The sequence below is a fragment of the Drosophila willistoni genome (genome assembly GCF_018902025.1).
Source record: "Drosophila willistoni isolate 14030-0811.24 chromosome XR unlocalized genomic scaffold, UCI_dwil_1.1 Seg143, whole genome shotgun sequence".
NCBI classification, from domain to species: Eukaryota; Metazoa; Arthropoda; class Insecta; order Diptera; family Drosophilidae; genus Drosophila; species Drosophila willistoni.
In genome coordinates this window covers 8,691,192-8,710,508 of record NW_025814056.1, presented here as the reverse complement: position 1 = coordinate 8,710,508, position 19,317 = coordinate 8,691,192, and the positions used below count along the sequence as shown (strand labels likewise).

General features: G+C 37.4%; 2 protein-coding genes across 3 annotated transcripts in view; one reads left to right on the top strand and one right to left on the bottom strand.

Moving 5' to 3' along the window:
- Nucleotides 1-16,860, bottom strand: part of LOC6645657 — a 115,189-nt gene extending 98,329 nt beyond the window's left edge. The window contains exon 1 of the mRNA XM_047011811.1: nt 15,388-16,860. Within this exon, the coding sequence (XP_046867767.1) occupies nt 15,388-16,809 (1,422 nt within the window). The 5' untranslated portion in view covers nt 16,810-16,860. The remainder of the gene's footprint in view (nt 1-15,387) is intronic.
- LOC6645641 (T-related protein) lies at nt 2,820-13,612 on the top strand. Of its 2 annotated transcripts, none has more exons than XM_023177357.2 (7): nt 2,820-3,229; nt 9,926-10,319; nt 11,095-11,215; nt 11,294-11,437; nt 11,501-12,347; nt 12,416-12,782; nt 12,841-12,939. In XM_023177357.2, the coding sequence occupies exons 2-7, from the start codon at nt 9,934-9,936 to the stop codon at nt 12,848-12,850; spliced, it is 1,875 nt and encodes a 624-aa protein (XP_023033125.1). In that variant the 5' UTR covers nt 2,820-3,229; nt 9,926-9,933; the 3' UTR covers nt 12,851-12,939. The 2 variants fall into 2 exon arrangements, with proteins under 2 accessions (XP_023033125.1, XP_023033124.1); XM_023177356.2 differs by having other exon boundaries at nt 2,822-3,229; nt 12,873-13,612.
- Nucleotides 16,861-19,317: the final 2,457 nt, after the last annotated feature.

Sequence of the window (19,317 nt, the reverse complement as noted above, 5' to 3'; positions counted from 1 at the left end):
TCAACATAAATTGTGGCAAAGTGCTTCCCCAGTTGAAATCAAAACAAATGAATCTGTTACTAAAACTTGATTTTTATTTATTTAGAAAATAAAACCATTCAACATTTGTTAGATACACTCCAAGTCAATATTATATATATAGAAGTTTTTCTTTTTTTTATGCACATATGTAAGAACATTTCTACTATATTCTAGATTAACTATCACCGACATTTGAATGATCAATTGATAAATGCATTTAAAAGTAATTTAACTCTATTTTTATTGAAAGTTTCACTCAAAGAAGATAAAAAGAAAAACAGAAGAAAGTAAAATAAAAACATAAGTCCAATCAAAGTAAGATTTGAAATGGGTATTATTCAGTTACTAAGATCACAAGTTTTTTTGAAATTTATTATTATTAAACCATTTTTGTTTGCCAGCTCGAAGCTACGTCCTCTTTTTCTTTTCGAAAATTATTTCAATTTTTTCAAAAATGATTTTAATACTCAAACGCATAGAAACACAAACATTATAGATTATTTTAACTATAAATCTTAGTAGCTAAATTTAATAAGCCATTTGCTAATCCATATTAAATACGGATCTTCAAAACTTACAAATGTTTTGATGACTATCTCTAAGTTTCGTTTTCATTTCAGAATTGTCAGTAACTTCACATCATTTTAGAAAATTGTTCTACTAATGTCGAGCGAAATCCAGATAATCTTTTGAATGGTTTTCGATTGTAATATAACATCAAAATAAGAGTTTGGCTAGAGTTTTCCTTAGATTTCTCTCATAAAAAACCTGGAAGTTTTGGGGAAAAGCTAAAGCATTATATCACCAATTCCACCGATAATGTTTTAAATAAGGAAAATGAATCAAAATCGAGCTTATTCATGTTTTTGGCACTTAATTTTCCAGTTGTCTGCTACCACAAAATTATTGTAAACTAAAAGATCAAACCGATTAATGAACTCATTTTACTCATTTCACTAGATATTGGAAACGATTAGGAGTAAAATCTTTTTTCAGATGCAACATCGAGAAACGTCTTTGAAACCAAAGCAAAAACAAGTAAAACTCATTCAAAATTTGAAAACTAGAAATTGTCGGATTTTGTAAACAGTTTTCCTTTGAACTCAAATTTCCGATGGCTGCGCTCCTCTACATTGAACATTCCGACAAGCCCGTCATCATCATACATGATACTTGATTACAAATTTGTGCTTTGTATATCAATATGAAGTACTGAAAGCTTGTGAAATGTGTTGCTGATACTGCTGGTGTTGCTGAGCCCTTTGCATAGAGAACCATGGCCACATTGCTATCCTTCTCTCTATACAAAGGAGGAAATGCCTACAGGTTAACATGCAATTTGGGAAATGAATTCAGTCGCCCTCAGATTCTTGAAACTCAATACTCTGCCTGAAGCAAGCGCCTCACAAAGTAGATGCAATAATGTGATGCATTTCATGCCCGTGAAGCCAAAATGAAATGGAAGGCTTTAATCGCTGATGATCAGCAAATTTGAATTTAAATCATTTTCTCACATTTCAAGCAAGAGAAAGGTCCTAGATACAGAGCTCGTATTTGAACCGTTAGTCATCGATTATTGTATTTTGTGTGCAAAATTCGTTCCGATTTTTATTGATTCTAAATTACTTGTAAATAAAGGTTTAGACTCATAAAAAAAAGGTTAACACCAACCAAAACCGTATCAAATTGAATTCAAGTCCCAATTCCACTCCCAGGCCCCCTTCCAAAACAGACACACAAAAAAAAACCAGCTTCAAGTTCGAAAAAAGAAAAAAAAATATAAACGTGGATATATTTCGGTCACAAATACAAATTGACGTATGCGGTTTAAGTGTGTTTACAACAACTAAATTCAAAATTCAGCTGAAAAAAAAAATGCTGGAAAGAAATAACTTAAAGTAAAAGAGTGTAGAGAAAAAAGGCCAACCCGTTTTCAAGATATATGTATGTACAACAAACAGGCATGATGGAAAAAAATATACAAAGTTTTAATTGGTTGCACAAACAAAAACACACAAAACGAGCGTCTAAACAAATCAAAGCCAGTCGACTACGGCGGCGGCAACGACGATGATCATAGTAAACCCCGCGGCCAAAAGACACACATACACACACAGACACACACCTAGAGTCACACACTACAAAAGTTTTAAAAATCGTTTTCTTTTTTTTTTTTGGATCACGTTACACTTAACTTTTAGCGCATGTTAGGCCAACCAACTAACAAACAAGATAATGTAGCAAAAAACAAAAATAAAACGCCCAAACTAACAAGAAAGGATCAAGCATGTTTCTTTCAGTTTTTGCCGGACAAATCCTTCAGGGCTTTCAGATCAGGGCAGATCAAAAGTTTTAGCATTCAGTGATCAGCTTCATATGAATGATATTTATTGAAAGAACAAGATGAAAAATATACAGAAAAAAAAAAGCAAAACCTGAATTCTGATAGCTGGGTGTATGTGTGTGTGAGTGAGTTTTGTGTACCTGTTGCCAAGTCCATCGATAGCAATGGCCGGCTTGGAAATACGAGCGAGACGCATGATTGCAACTACCTGTTAGAAGGTGTGGCCTAACCCTGTATGATTAGTGTGCGAGCGAGCAGGACAGCTCTACGGCAATGGCAGCATGAGATGGAATGGGACAGTACGGGAGACTGTGATGGAAGGTAAAGAGTTGCCAGCCGCAACCGATCAGCCATTGATGGGCACACTCACTCAACACGATGTTGCTGTTGTTGGGCCCAAAGTGAAATAGAGGAAGAGAAGGCAACAAGCGCGACTTGTGATGGTTGAAAAAATTAGCACCGATCGTCGATCATTAGCTCGGGAACGGTGGCAACGCAAACACACATTCGACGCGCCGCGAACTAAAATTGAATAAAAATAAAACAAAACAAAATACGTCGTACAAAATCTATATCTTACGATTGAAAAAAAAAATCATTATCATCATCTTTAACAGCAGCAGCAGAAAATTCGTCTTTTTCCTATAATTATTGGATTATATCCATTGTGCGTGGCCAAAAAATTCTACAAAAATACATACATCTATTTTTTTTTCTACAAAAGACACCAATAGCGTGATCTAAGTGTAACAAAAGTTTCAAATCAATCAAATCTATCGGCGAGATACATTTTGTTCTCAAACAAATTGTGAAAGACGCCGTTTTGCGGCGGGCAAAATATCTACGGAATCAAAATTCAGATTTGTAAGTTTATGAAAAATCATAAAATTCACTAAATGGACATAAAATTGTTTAACATTGATTTAATTTTTGCACTTATAAGTAACTTTTCCACCGAGTTTTTATAAAAATTATACTTGCAAATACATTTATAAGGAATATTTATCATTTTTATATTTTTCAATTGTGTGCGAATCGCAAAGGCACACAACATTAAATCAAAAATTTACTTATGAAATCATAATTCGCAAAAAGATGAAAACTTTTGTCAATTGCCTGGATAAACAAACCACCGTAAAAAGAATTTCTTTAAATATTTATTTAAGTATATCTTAAAATCAGCTCTTTTTCTTCATTCGGATTACGATTTACTTGAGCTCAATACATAAAGTTTAATTTACTTGACTCTAGCTTAATAGAAATAAAAAAGACAATAACAACTAAAGCTTTCCGTGTGTAACTAGCCTTGTATTAAATTTGATATATACAATAGATATTGTAGACCTCTACAAAGTAAATTATTTTGTTTTTGGGTAGATATCGCCTTTCAAAATTATACTTTTTAACGAATAAACTATTGTTGTTGAAGCCAAAAAGATTTCATACAATAACTTGTCTAATATATACGCCCATTACGCTCGCTATTTATACTTAGGAGCTGATTTATATTCTTAATTCTTATCACAAATAGATAATTTGAGTAGCTTAACTTAAAATGCGAAATGTATGTAGATATATCCTGGTTCAAAAAGACCTATGTAGGACACAAATGAACTTATTGTTAGATGGATTTTCTGTATTTCTTAAAGTCAAATTGTAAGGAAAACTTTTATGTCATTACAAATGATCCCGTCTTCCGTAAGTGGGAATATCTTGGTTCGTAGCAGTGTAAAATATTATTTTTATTACTTTGTTTCATCGTAGGAATCAGCGATATTGCTCACACGATCTCTTTAGAGGCCAACTCCGCCTTTTTGGTTCACTTTTAGACGCATAACTTGGCTATTCCTATTTTATTCGCATGACTTGGCTATTTATATAAACCGATGACCGGTATATAACAAATATTAATTGTAATACCTTAAATATTCGGAGGCAAATCAGGTTCTTGTTTCCAAAATTACGGAAGCGGAAGTATGTATGTCAAAAATTGAATCAACAAACCTTCAAGCCTTAGCTTATGTAGTTTCCGAGCAGAACTGTTTTATTACAATTTTATTGTACAAACCTAATAGCTCTAACTTTTATAGTCTGCGAGATTTAAGTCCTCAAATGCACCTTGCATTTTCTGAATTTCTACGATTTCTTTACGAATCTCTGTCGAATCCTTTTTCTGATTTAAATAGTCATAAATAAGCTCATTTTCTGATCATTAAAGACTTCTTTGTCTGCAGGGAATGGTACACTAGTCATGACTTCTTTCACTGAGTTAGACATGATGCCTCCTTCTTTTACTCAGTGTCGACTCCCTTTAGACTCATATTTTTAATCATACATGGAGTTAGTCACACTTTTTAGACTTCAGATTTTGAGCATATGAAAGAGACACGAAACTACTTTTAATCAAGTATGACAATGATAATTTTAAATCAGGGCTTAAATGAGACTTATTTAACTGGGTTTAGATGAAACAATTTAAAAGCCAGATCTGGCTGCTCAGGAATATATGCGGTGAAAACGTTTCCATCTGTCTGTTATATGCATTTTTGGCTGGTTTGATAAACTATTTTACTCATTAAGTGCATGATTGCCATCAATATTCTAATTAGATGTATCTACCAGTCGGTTCTATTGGCCCGTAGATATGCCAGTATCTTTGTTACATATTTTTAAGATTCTTTAAAAAATTCAAAAAATCAATGATTTGAACAAAAAAAAAACACTTTAACATCTATTTTGGGGAAGAGATATAAGGGTTTAAAATAATGCAATGAGTAATTTTACAACATCTCATTACATAATTTTTACTGATAATAATAACTCTCGATAAATAACTATTTTATCTCATATATCAGGTTTTTTACTTATAAAGCTGATTTCAAGGCTTATATAAATGTAGTATATATAAATTGAATATGGATTCGCAATCGATCCAAAAAAAAAAAAATGCATGCCAAGTTTTTTTGGCATGGCAAACATAACTCAAAAAAGCATCGAATTCAACATTTTTATTCGTTATGACTGCAATGAAATTTTGAATTAGTAATTAAAATCTTTTTCAACGTTTTAAATGAAACTTCTGAACGTTAATAACAAATACTGACTTATTCTACCGTCAATCATGTGAGTAACAAAATGTTTACAAGTTATCAAGGAAGTCTACTTACTAAAGGTTGTCCACGATTGAATTCATTTCAATAGAAAACAACTATCACAACTACTAATTGCCCCATTAAATTTGTACCTAAATTTATTGAAGAATAATCTTGCCACATGTATATTTATATTTCACATCAGAAATTTATGCGTCTAACAAATTGGCAAGCCTATTTAAACAAATGTGTGAAAATCAAATAAACATATATCAGAAACCCAAAAAAACATTTAACAATTTCACAAAACACAAATTTTGACACTTGCCGAAAAATTGGCTAGTCGAAAGAGAAAAAAATAATAATAATAATATCCCACAAGCAAGTGACAAAAAAAAAAAAAAAAAAACTCATATATTAATGATCCTAATAATAACTCTAATAATATAAAACACCACCAACATCAGCAGCAGCAGCAGCAGCAGCCCACGCGACTCAATGGCCCGGGGAAAGGAGCCATGTGGTCGTTAAGAGTGGTTCGAGGTGGACGGGGGGGAATGGAATTGGTGAGTGTAGTAGATGACAACGGTTCGCCTGGGATATTCACACGCAAATTAGTAGGGACATAAGAATTTGCCGCAGGCATTTTAATCTCAACAGCAGCACTAAAAGCAGCAGCAGCACAAGCTAACCAATTACGAACCATGTGAAAATTATCCTATTAAATACAAATCAAAAAAAAAAAAGAAAAAAAGAGTAGAGGAAAGAATGAGACTTATGGGACAGCTCGCATACTCGATCTATCTCTCTCTCTCTGTCTGACACACACTCTCTAGTGCTTGGTACGCCCCCGCAACGGTCAAGATCAAGTTGCGTTTAGTACTTGACAAATGCTTACTAATTAATTACAGTTTGTACAAAATTTTAGTGTACGGCTCATAAAGTGCGTTTATCAGCAACGGCAAAGTGTGCAGAAAACAAAAGTGTGACAATTATGAGACCACGCCCACCAAACCACATACATATTTAACCAGAAATCAGTAGCAGGCGGCACCAGCACCAAAAGGAATATGCAGAATGCCAACCAATTTAAATTGGAAACAATGGCTTAGTTATTTTTTTTGTTTTTTTTTTTTTTTTTGGGTTTTGGTTTGCTTTGCTTTGGTTTATTTTCATGTGAAGTGTGTGGAGTGTGAAATTTAGCAAATTCATTTTAATCGCCTTCGATAAGCTACTGATGGGACATTCCAGTAGTTTGTTATCGTTCGCCACTCAGTCAGTCAATGGCCCAAACAGAAAGGTCCTGTCAAAAGGTGCGAAAATTAATGGAGTACATGAACAGTCCTTAAGTGATGAAGTGTGAAATCAATATATGTATAAATATTTATGTATAAAAAACAATTTAATCGAAATGAAAGGACAATATTTAAATATGAACACAGTTATTTATTTTTTGATAGAAATGTAAACAAGATACACCAGTTATGTTTAAATTATATACATACATATATGTATATTAAACATATTTTATAGTTATCTCTCAACCAAAAATAAATGAGAAATGGTTATTTCAGTGTATTTATTCAGGTCAGGCACACTTAAAGGCAAACCACAACTATTGATGGCTGTACTTTTGTGCCTAAAGTCTATGTAAATTCTTCAAGATTTTGGTTGTATTATAAAAAGGTTCGGTTCGATTTCAAATAGCGTGAATATTTCATACACCAAACCGAACACAAAAACCCCCACCAAAAAGAAAAAAAAGCCAAAAATTAAAAAGAAAAAAAAACTCAACTCTCAAAAAGTCTGAGTAAATATCAAAGTCACGAAATCATTCAAAAATCAACACAACAAAATGGTTGGCGGGGAGCGAGAGGGCCAGGCGAAGTACAGAAAAAACGGTCCAAAATCGTCATGGCTGCCATCAAAAGTCAAAGTACATAGATATGTATATGTATACACACACACACAGACACACACTAAACACGCACATATACTATACACACTAAACACACGCGCGTTCAGACAACACACAAAAACAGCTTTTCATTAAGCTTAGTGATGGTAGATGGCTAAAAATGGTGGCAAGAGGTAAGAGAGGAACGAGAGGAAGAGAACTGAAGAGATGATGGAGTATGTGGTGTTGTGTTGTGTGGTGCGGTGTGGTATGGTACGGTGTGGTGTGGTGTGGATTGATGTGGAACACAAATATGCATACCCGTGATGGTTGGTGTTAGGGTTACCATTCAAATACCAGACTATACCATAGGGGACCAGCGACACCAACCAACCGACCAACCAACCAATACAGCAGAGCAGAGGAAAAAAAACGAGGTGGGTAGGGGAAGGAATGATGCTTTTCTCTTACATTTGTCCCATATAAGAGGATAAAGAAGCATATTTAAAATGTTTAATCAAAATTACATGCAAATCACAATAAACTGATGCAAAAGTGTGAAGTTAATAAATTTAACTAATTGGTTAGCTATATAACCAAACGTTATCACATCAATTGTCTGAGCCAATGAATTTTTTAGTTCTACACAAAATTAGTAATCTAAATGAATTAATATACCAAATAAATAAAATGAAACTATTTAATCGCCCTTAAGTAGGCTATACTTTTGATGTGATTATATAAATCTATTGCTTAGTTATTCATCACTGCTTGTCCAATTTGACACAATTGGAATTGATTATAATCCCTTATTCTTTTTAGAGGTTGCTTATCAATAAACCAATATTGTCTTATGCCAATTTAATTTACCAAACTCGTTAAAATCAAAGTTTGATTGATTACACATGACTTTTGTATCAATTTGAATTCAAATGCATATATCAGATAAAACCAGCTCGTTTGACACCCTTCAAAATTGAATGCTTGACAAATATGAAAGACATTTAACTGCTTTCTCAAACCCACAAAAAAAAAGGAACTTTTCAAAAGAATACAAGTATAAATCAAATGAGTTTTTCATCAAAAGAGATATGTATGTATATATATATTTCAGTCATAAACCAAATCATTCCCACTATGGAGGGAATGATGGAAGCATTTTTGCCGTCGGCATTCGAGACCTCCAATTTCATATGGCAGCAATAAAAACAAACAAAACAATTAATACATTTTGTTAATTTATGATTACAAAACAAGAAACAAAAAGAAAACATTGCGAGAAACACTTTCGGTACGCATATTGTATGGTAGGGAACCAGAGAATTTAGACATCAGAGATTTGTCTTTGCCCTGCCGCACCGCCATGGTGTTGTATGGTCTGGGCCTGGTCTGGTCATAACAACGGGCCTGGTCAGGCCAGGGGCCGACCCCGAAGTAAACAGAGGTGTTTGTTGCTGCGCGGTCATAAATAAAAAAAAAAAAAAAAAAAAAAAAAGGGTGCCCGCTGTTTATGGCCAGACAGTCAGCCAGCCAACCAGCCAGCATCCCGATATACCACTCCAAAGACTAAATCTGAAACTGACACCGCGAATCAGTCTAAGACTGAGGAGTCTCAGTCTCAGTCTCAGTTTGAGTCTCTGTTCCGAGCATGGCTAAAGTGTGCAATATAATTAAAAGCCGACAAGAGACCTGGGAAAGAGGTATTCTTCTAATGCCCCCGGTACTCTCATAGCGTTGTAAAGGTATAAAGTGCTCAGCTTGGACTGACTGACTGACTGACTGATTGTCTGACGCATCGTCTCTTTGATGTAATTCCCAAGGCCTACACTGGGTTAAAAGGTGTCAAATACTTTCATCTAAATTTACAGATATGTTTTTAAACAGAAAACTGTTTAAGTTAAACTCAATCAATGCGAAAAGATTGAATAAATTAACTATGATTATTTAATGACTTTGTATAAAAAAAAAGAATGTGTTAATAATAGGGTCTTAAAACCATAAACCGTCTATTAAATAGTTGACAAAAATGGTAACATATCTAAACGATCATTAAATTAATCAATCAGGGTTTCAGTGGGTTCCAAAAGTTAATAAAAAAAACTAATGAATTATCTGAAATACCTATATTTATATATTAAGCAAAATTCAATTCAAACAACACAGAAAAGTTTCAGAAAACCTATAAACATCGTATTTAACATGTAAAATGAATATTTCAAAAATATATCATTTTGAAAGAGAAAATATTTTTCGATTCGGATATTTATTATTAGGTTTTAAAACATAGCTGATCTCTAAAAGATTAATAGTTTCTAGACCTCCGTCTCTTAATTGCATTTAGTTGTAAGTACTTGATTGAAATTTTTGGCTTGTTTTCTCCAAACTTGGGGACAGTGTGCATTAGAGTGGAGGTTCAATAAAATTGTTTTGTGAGCTCATTGACAGCTTAGTTTAATGCAGCATTTAGCTAACTAACAGGCATGTTCGCTGTTTGCTGGTTCTTCATCTTTATGTACATATGTGTGTGTATATATACTTGTATATTTATATGAATGCATATCTCATTTGCAGCAGGCGACATGACCACCTCGCACATTTTATCCGCCGTGGATCCAACAACCGGGCTTAATGGAAATGTGTCAGCCGCCGGTGGTGGTAGCGGCAATGGAGGCGGAGGCGGTGGCGGCGGCGTTTCACCACAACATGCAAACCACAATGGACATGGACATGGTGGACATGTGGGACACGTTGGACATGGTCATGGACTAAGTGGTGTAGGTGGCGGCGGCGTTGTGGCTGTAGCTGTCAGTGCCTCTGGTGGTAATGGCATTGGTCATCGTGTGGTCGGTGGTGCCGGTAGTCCCAATGAATTGGATCGCAATCTGCGTGTCTCATTGGATGATCGTGAGTTATGGTTGCGGTTTCAGAATCTCACCAACGAGATGATCGTCACCAAGAATGGGAGGTGAGTAAATCGTCTAACTGACTGACGAACTGACTGAGTGAGTGAGTGAGTGAATGAGTATCTCTTTCTCTCTCGCAATGTGTTAAATGGCGCATTTTGTTTTCCTATGCAAATTGGCAATGGGTTTTTGTTTTTTTGCGCTGTTGTTGCAATGATTTTTCAAAGTTATAATGAAGCGTTAACGTTTTCTGTTGCTGCTCAGGTCCATGTCTGTTCGTCTATTTGTCTGTCCGCCGACCAGACCCTCTGTCCGTATGTCCATCTACTATCTGTATGTTTATTTACATGCCAGGCATTTGTCGAAATATCTAAAAATATTTACCCATGCAAAACGCGCGCGTTTAGAACCGGACCGACCTGGGTCTGAGAGTCGGTGAGTCGGTGAGACGCTGAGTCGATGGTCGATGGTCGGACCTGGTCCAGCTTAGGTGCTAATTAAAGCGGCCCGGCAACAGAGTCAGAGTCAGACCCTCAACCCCCTAAACCGATACCAGTCGGCCATCTTGTACTAATTGTTGTGGAACAGCCACGGCGCAACGTTTTTCGTTTCAATATTTACTCAACAAGCGAATGCTTGCGTCCCGTTCCGTTCCGTTCCATTCTGTTTGGTTCGGAGTCGGTTCCGTTCTCAGGACAAGATGCCAATGCCAGTTTTAATGTTTGTCCAACACAAATGAATGAGCTAGAGAGAGAGACAGAGAGAGAGAAACTACAACTACTTCTTACTGTTATATAACCGTTCTAATTGTTGATCTTCGTTTTGCCCCCTCCTCAGACGCATGTTTCCAGTGGTTAAAATCAGCGCCTCTGGCTTAGATCCGGCTGCCATGTATACGGTCCTCTTAGAGTTCGTACAGGTCGACACACATCGCTGGAAATATGTCAATGGCGAATGGGTAGGTACACCTAATCTCACGGAACCTCAATTCTCATTTAATTTGATAATCTGATAAATCAAATTATTTCTTGTTTAGGTACCTGGCGGCAAGGCAGAAGTTCCACCCTCAAATCCCATATATGTACACCCAGAATCACCCAATTTCGGTGCACATTGGATGAAGGAACCCATCTCGTTTGCCAAAGTCAAATTGACAAACAAAACCAATGGCAACGGACAGGTAGGCAAAATGAAATCAATCTCTTAATATTATTACTGACTTATTGAAATTTGTCCTTCAAAGATAATGCTGAACTCGCTACACAAATATGAGCCACGAGTGCATCTTGTTCGTGTCGGGTCCGAGCAGCGTCATGTGGTGACCTATCCATTTCCCGAGACGCAATTTATAGCCGTTACAGCGTATCAAAATGAGGAGGTTACCTCACTGAAAATCAAGTACAATCCCTTCGCCAAGGCTTTTCTCGATGCCAAAGAACGTCCGGATACTCTCTATCCGCACGACACTCACTACGGCTGGCTAATCCCGCCGCCAACACACTATGCCAGCGCCGCTGCAGTCGCTGCCCCACCACCTTTGCCGATGGCCCAGACCCACAGTCTAGTGGCTGCTGCCCCATCGTCGCATTCTGTCTCATCATCGGCCACAATTTCATCTGCCACATGTGATCGTTATGGCCGTTCGCTCTCGAGCTCACGTAGTGTTGCCAACAGCACTCGCACTACCCCGTACAGTAGGCCACGCGTAGTCTCCGGCTCTGGATCGAATGGCAGTGCGGGCAATGTTTCATCCTCATCCCCGCAACCGCCATCGGCACCACAGACCCCAACGAGTTTGCACTCATCGACAGGATCCGTGACCACAAGCGTAAATAGCAGCAGCAGCAGCAGCAGTGCAGGTGCAGGTGGTTTGGGCTGCTATAGCAGTTCCGCCTATACCCAGTCGTCGGTGGCATCAACATCATCATCGTCCGCGGCAGCTGCATCGTTTATGCCCGTTGAGGCCAGCAGTTCTACAGCATCTGTCTTCTCGTATCCCAGCAGTTGGCAGAGCAATGGCAACTATTGGAATCCCACAAGTGTTCCTGGTCCTATGCCCATGCAGACATTCTGCAGTAGTCGGAATATATGTAAGTTGGCTTAAGCAGAAGACTCTTATTATGACAATGCCTAACTTCCTACTTATCCATCTATCTAGCCACACATAATTCACCATCGCCAACGAACGGTTCACCAAGCTATACAACACCATCGCCTGGCTATACTATACACCATTTGACTCCGCACAGTCATCAGTACAATTCGGGACAAGCGGATCTCTATGCTAGTGGTGCTACTGCGTCGAGTTCACCACAAACGGCCTATGGCTCGGCCACCCATCAGATGTACCATCCAACACCCACCTCACCCTCGCATCAATTGTACACGAATGTGTTGAATGCACCCTCAGCTTTAAGCTATCCGACAAGTGGCTGCTGGCACAATGGTTCGGGCGCCGAATACGGATTATATCAGAATCCTGCTGCAGCCTACTATCAGCCGGAGTATATACCCCTAGAAATTGGGTAAGTTGCAACGAAGAGGAAGGCATAAATATCTATATATTTCTAACTCCAAAATCAGTTATCAATGAATTCGCACCCTAAATTTCACAGTTATGCCACCACTCATCCCCTGGAGCCGGTGGATGTAACGAAATCGCTTGAAGATCCCCAATCCGCAGCCATGTATAAACCATCTGAAGAGCAGAGCTCGGTCATCACCCTAGAGTGTGCGGCTGCCACAAGTGCAAATTTAAAATCGGTGCATGGCGACAACATCAAACTGGAATCTACGACATCATCGTTGGACCATTCGATAGATCGCAGTGCTGTTGTCGGAGGTGTTGTGACTGCACCAACAGCTGTGCCCACATCGGTTGTCACAGCGGCAGTCAGCGCCGATACTTGGACACCATTGACTCCGCCCCAAAGCACTTTGCAATGATGATGGACACACAATATATATATAGAGGACCACAGCCCTTAGACGCATGACCTTCCAGCACTTCTATACCCCATCATTCGCCCCCGTAATCTTTTTCCATATTCCTGATCGTATTAGATGTAAAAAAAAAACAGTTTTTAAAATTTCCCCTCTTACTCTCTCTCTCTCTCTCTTACACTCTCTATCTCTTTCTTATACATATTAGTAGATACTTAGATTGATTGACTTATGCTGTAAAACATCTTCCTATAATTGTTTAATCAAAAGTAAATATAAATATATATATATATATATTATCTCAATTAGTAACCATTTATCCTTAATCTGGACAATACGAACCCTCAGGACGTATAAGAAACATTGTAGCAAATAGATTCCAGATTTATAAAATAAAAGAAATAAACAAAAAAGAAAGCTTGACCGAAAACCAAGAACATTAAAATAAAAACGTCAATGCACCAAAAACTATATATATACATATACATATATAAAAGTAGTAAAGATATACATATGTATATATGTATGTATGTCTATATAATTTTTTTTTTCTTTTTTTTTTTGCTTGCTTAAACAGCTTATACTAGAGTTTAATTATTTAATAAAACTAATGATAATCCCTAGAAATGAAAAATGTTTGCTTTGACTATTCATATAAGTACATACTTATGTATGACCCTATTAAAAGTGTTTTATTGTACATATTTAATTTATTTTTATAGATGAACTTTCAAATTAATTAAGATTCGTATCTAGCTTATTGTTTGACACACTCAGAAAGCCTTTCATACCAATTGAGTCAAAAGAAAAAAAAAACGAGAACTTTTCACTTAACCAGCAGCGAGCAACGGACCAACGCCACTCAGCATTATTTCAAACAATAGAGTGCTGGGCACTTCAGAACGCATGGCCAACAGCAGCAGCAGCAACAACAACAACAACAACAACAACAGCAACCTGCAGTGTTGGCCGATCTCCGGGCACCAATCCAGCCATGAACACAAAATGCACCACAAAGAGTCATAATGATAATGAGTTTACAACTAACGGCTCAGACGTTAAATGTATGCCACCAGCATCACAATTGCTACCCCGGAGTTAGGGCCAAAGGACATTGGCGTCGTGATGTGGGGCGCATTGCCAGGAAACAAGCTTAAACTATTATATTAAAGGGGTGTTACACAGCTGCAAGACTCAAACACAGTTAATAATTATCAATTAGAAACGTTGGTCAAATAGAGGCAACTTTTCAATAGGAATATTCTAGTCTAAATACATATATCTACCTAAAACTATATTTTTTTTAAATTTGAAATTATGTTAAAAGTTTCTAACGACTTTAAAGGAGTAACAATTTTATTCTTAAGTTGTTTGTTCGTTTTATTCTGCAAGTACATATCTCTCATGAGCTAAAAACTGTAAAAAATAAAAGCCCGAATCATCCTTTTTAGAAACTCGAAAGTTAATTCTCTAGATTTCGATCGTTTGAAAATGTATCAACCTTAGAACGCATGGCTAATAAACCAACTCAAGGTCAATATCACAGGTAAAACAAAGTGATAAACAGGTTTTCTGCATAGCTCTTTAAAGAACGAACAAGCTCGCTTATCGAGAGACTCTGCTAATGAGTATAGAATTAAAATGGCCGCAGAATTTTTCCGACGCTAAAACTAGTTGAAAATTACAGCTAAGGAAATCAAGCGAAACAAGTTTGTTTATTATTCCGCATACTCTTAGTCTTCTTCTATTCAACTAATAGTCTGGACATACTATTTTATACATAGTACATTGTCCATTCCTCAAGAAAGTTTTGTTGGTACTGTAGTACCAATTCGAATTTGACAAGGATAAACTCAAGTATAGTTTCATGAGTTGATCTGTACTTTTAAAATGTCGTTTACAAATGTTAATATTTTTTATCTCTGAACCTTTCAAAGGATGAAAATGCGTATAAACAAGTTCAGTATTGATTTATTATGCGATTTCTTGGGTACCCTTTAATGGCATGTCCATGGGGCAAGCTAGAGTAAGGTCAAAGGGAATTGGCTAAATGATTGTGAGAATGAGTGCAATTAAGAGTAGTAGGAACATACATACATACATATGTACATGCCAGAATCATTTACAACAGAATGCACACAACTTTGGACTCGGGACTGCAGGTGTCCAGCGGGATGGCCAACTCACCTGATAGTCCATGGAATTGCCGTAGCCCATGTGATTGCACGAGCACGAACAATGCTTGATATGTTGTTCGAGTTCATCGTCGATTACTGTTGAAGTTAGAAGACCAGCTGCGGTCTGAGTGATTTGATGACCACCATAGCAGACAATCTTGCCCTGATGAAGGTAACGAGGCTCATTCGTCTCCTGTTGCTGTTGCGGCTGCTGCTGCTGCTGCTGCTGCTGGTGGGGGACAGCAGCATCCAGTGAATTGGACTTGTACATCCTTCTGTTAGTTGTGGATTGTATTAAACGACTGGGGCTTAATTTTGGACTGTTACAATGACTGTTATTCTCCTGTCCTGTTAGTCCTAAGAGCTTGCGCTCAAAGCTTTTGCTCTGAAGATTGAGTGGTTGTTGATGGTAAGCTTCATAAGCAACAGTTTCCACTTCATCTTCGTCGACATCGCTGACGGGTAGCTGTTGCTGTTGCTGCTGGTGTTGATATCGTCGGATTGGCATTGGCCCACCAGTTGCTGTCACCGCCGAACTGGCGGCATTTAACATCAGACGTAGCAACTCATTGGAATCTGCTGCCGGCAGAGGAACACTGCAGGAGCCCGTTTCCGTGGCACTATCCAGTATATCGGACTCTGAGTTATGCTCATCGGATGTATTTGATTCGAGTTCTAGTCCCTGTCTCTGCTGTCGTTGTGCTCGCTGGCCAATAATCGAGGCAGCCGTTGAATTGGCGCCATATTTCCAATATGTTTTATTAGTTCCCGCAATACGTTGAAGTTGTGGGGGCAGTGGGGGTAGCATTGCAACGGAATTTTGTTGCAATTGATGTTGTTGTTGCTGTTGCTGTTGCTGATTTTGTCCACGTTTACGCTCAAGTTGCTGAAGATTCTTAAATGCCTTGCGCACCGGCTGAGTATGATGCAATGTGGCACAGCGGCGCATGGGCGGCGGTGTATAAACCGGCGACACACTATAACTATGCGAATGCCGTGACGGAGACAGGGAGCCACTTGATTTGGCACCCACCAATCGGGCCTTGAGCTTCTTACCAAAACTGGAACTGGCCCGCGGTGACAGCGAATGGGCCGATAGGGATAGGGCACGGGTGAATTTCAATCCGGAGGAGCTACCACCGCCATTGGGACTGAAGGCGTGTCGTTTGGCTGCTATTAGTTGACACTCGTCAATGGTGGGTAATTTTAGTAGATGGGGATGCAATTGGGCATATGTTAGAGTTGATGTTTTGTTTGTTATCCCATCACCGGCACCGCCTCCTCCGCCACCAGATCCGACAGCCCCACCACCACCGCCGCCGCCCGGTAGAGGACCATCAAAGAGATTCTTTTGACTTAGGGCCAGAAATTCTTTTTGCTCCTCCTCCTCGAGCGCCTTAAGGGCACGCAAATCCCATTCACCCGATGACATTTCTTTCGCCTTTTTCCATTCACATTTTTCGTTACTCTAAGGCAGACGGACACAATTTACCTCAAAAATGGTTTTGCCACACACGAGGTTATCAGCGTACTGAGCGCTGCCAGGCAAAAGCACCGTTACTTTATAACAATTCGCACGTGCTGCTTGTGGAACGTAAGTGACCTAGTATAACATTTCACTTTGATTCCTACTCTCCCGCCAGTAGTAAGATATAAATTCAAAGCCATTGGGTCGAGTTCTGTAAACTACAATGCTACCGCATTGGCTGTTAAGTCACAATTAACAGACATGTTAGAGACTTAAAAAGAAAGAGAGACAGGAAGAGAGAGAAAAAGAGACTGATGAGACGAAAGCCAAGGGTATAAATTATGCACGTGCATTCATTTCACAAGCCCAAGCAATTTTGCAGACATTTTTGTTAACCTCAACGGACCTGACAGCGACACCCGTTAACGTTACAATGCAAGGGTCATATATTTATATACACACACACACACACACACACATGCATACATATGTAAATACACACTTGCATGTGGGGCTGTGGGGTATGCTCATCCTTCATCTTGATGTATGGCCATCAAGCAAGCTGTTGGTGCCGGTGTTAACCTTCCTCTAACTGCACTCTCTGAACTGTGTTAATGAAATTCCAAGTGTTTGCCCCAGTGTACATATAAGCATGCATGCTTGCATCTACATTCTAAATGCATATACAAATACATATAAACAAACATACATATGTGCCTAGATACATGAATATAAATTTGGAAAGAATTTATTAAACACCATGTTGGGATTTCAAAATCAACACAACTGCAAAATCAAGCACTTTTCATGCCCCAAAAACTGTGCTACAAAATACCAACCATTGAAGACAAAGGAACTCCCAGAAACAAAATATAAAAATTAACAAATATGTTCACAGTAATAAGTTTATTTCAATGTATACTAAAAATGCTAACAAATTTAGCAATATATCCGCCCTTTTCGATTAAAAACCTTTAATAAAATAACAAAAAAATACATCATCATTTTATTGAAATTAATAAAAATACAAGTAATATTAACATTTTTGAAATAACGTCTAAGAATACTTTTTTTTTAAATTTCTAATTATTTTTTAATGCTATCCATCGTTAAATTGGTTTTAAAGTTCTCCATATTGCTTACTTTAAGTCAATGTTTTTATCTTGAACTACTCTCACACACATGAAAGAAAATTCTTAAATGAATGTTGTTGTTGTTGTTTTTATTGTTGTTGTAATCCCTTGTAAGTGAAAACTACAGGCAATAAACAACTTTTAGAGTAAAATCAATACGAGGAAAATTTATTTACCACTCGCAGTTTTTCCATCACAAATAAATAGTTTTGGTAGTTGCTTAGTTAATTACACTAGTGAAAAGTTATTCGAGGTGTTTGACTTGAATTGCTTTCATTAGAAAAAGTTAAAACTTTTACTACAGTGCCAAATGAAATGAAGAATTATAGGTGTCTCACATAGATGTAGTTGTGTTGGTAAACTGAAATTAATCACAAGTCCAGAAGGCATCTAACCATTAGCTTAAAAGTATTTCAAAAGAAATATTAAAGAGGCTGACTTGGGGCGTTTTGTGTACGCGGTAAATGAAAATGAGAATGGGTTAGTTTGGTAAAGGATAACATAAGCAACAAAAATATTAAGTTTTTAGACTCTATAACTTTTGCCAGTGACATTGGCAAAGGGCCCGCCTAGATGGGCGGTTTCGATTTTTGGTTTGTTGGCCCAGAACTTTTGTCTATTCGATTTGGCTTGAAGTGAAAGAAATTAAATGTTGCTTGGCTGCAACAGGCTTTCCAGCTTGTTGCAACTTTTCCAAATAGCAGCTTGTTTTCCGATCTTGACTCTTGACTTCTTTGCCGCCCTCCTTCCTAAGGCACACACACACAAGCACAAGCATACACACACTTTTCGCTCTGGGGTCGTTGTCGAGGGAGGAGACTGAGCAATTCGTTGGTGCCAGCATGTTTCTGGCAAAATTTATGGCCCTGACACAATGTACAATGAAACGAAAATTTGTGGCCTGACTCAAATTTAGTTGCATAATTTTTCCACTACGCCAGTAAAAATATGAAGATGAAAAATAAGAAAACTAAAACTAAACTAGAAGGCAAAGCAAAGCCAAAGTTTCTATACTCTCTTGCAAGAACTCGATCAGTTTTATTTACTTTTATTAAACTCACTAAAACTGCAACAAAAAACCTCTAACTTTGTAACTTTTATATATTTATTCGTCATAGAAACTGAAATTTTGAAACATTCATGTTGATTTTTAAAGTATTTCCAGTTTAATTAATGTAAACTTTAAAGTTATTGACTGATTTGAAGTTAGAGATCTGTAAAATACCAAAGACTTTATTTGTATTATTTTATCATCCCCTAAGTATGCTACAAAAAAAATGTATTTTCGACGGTTTACAAAATTTCCTAATTAAACATAAACTTAATATGTTTCGTCTTT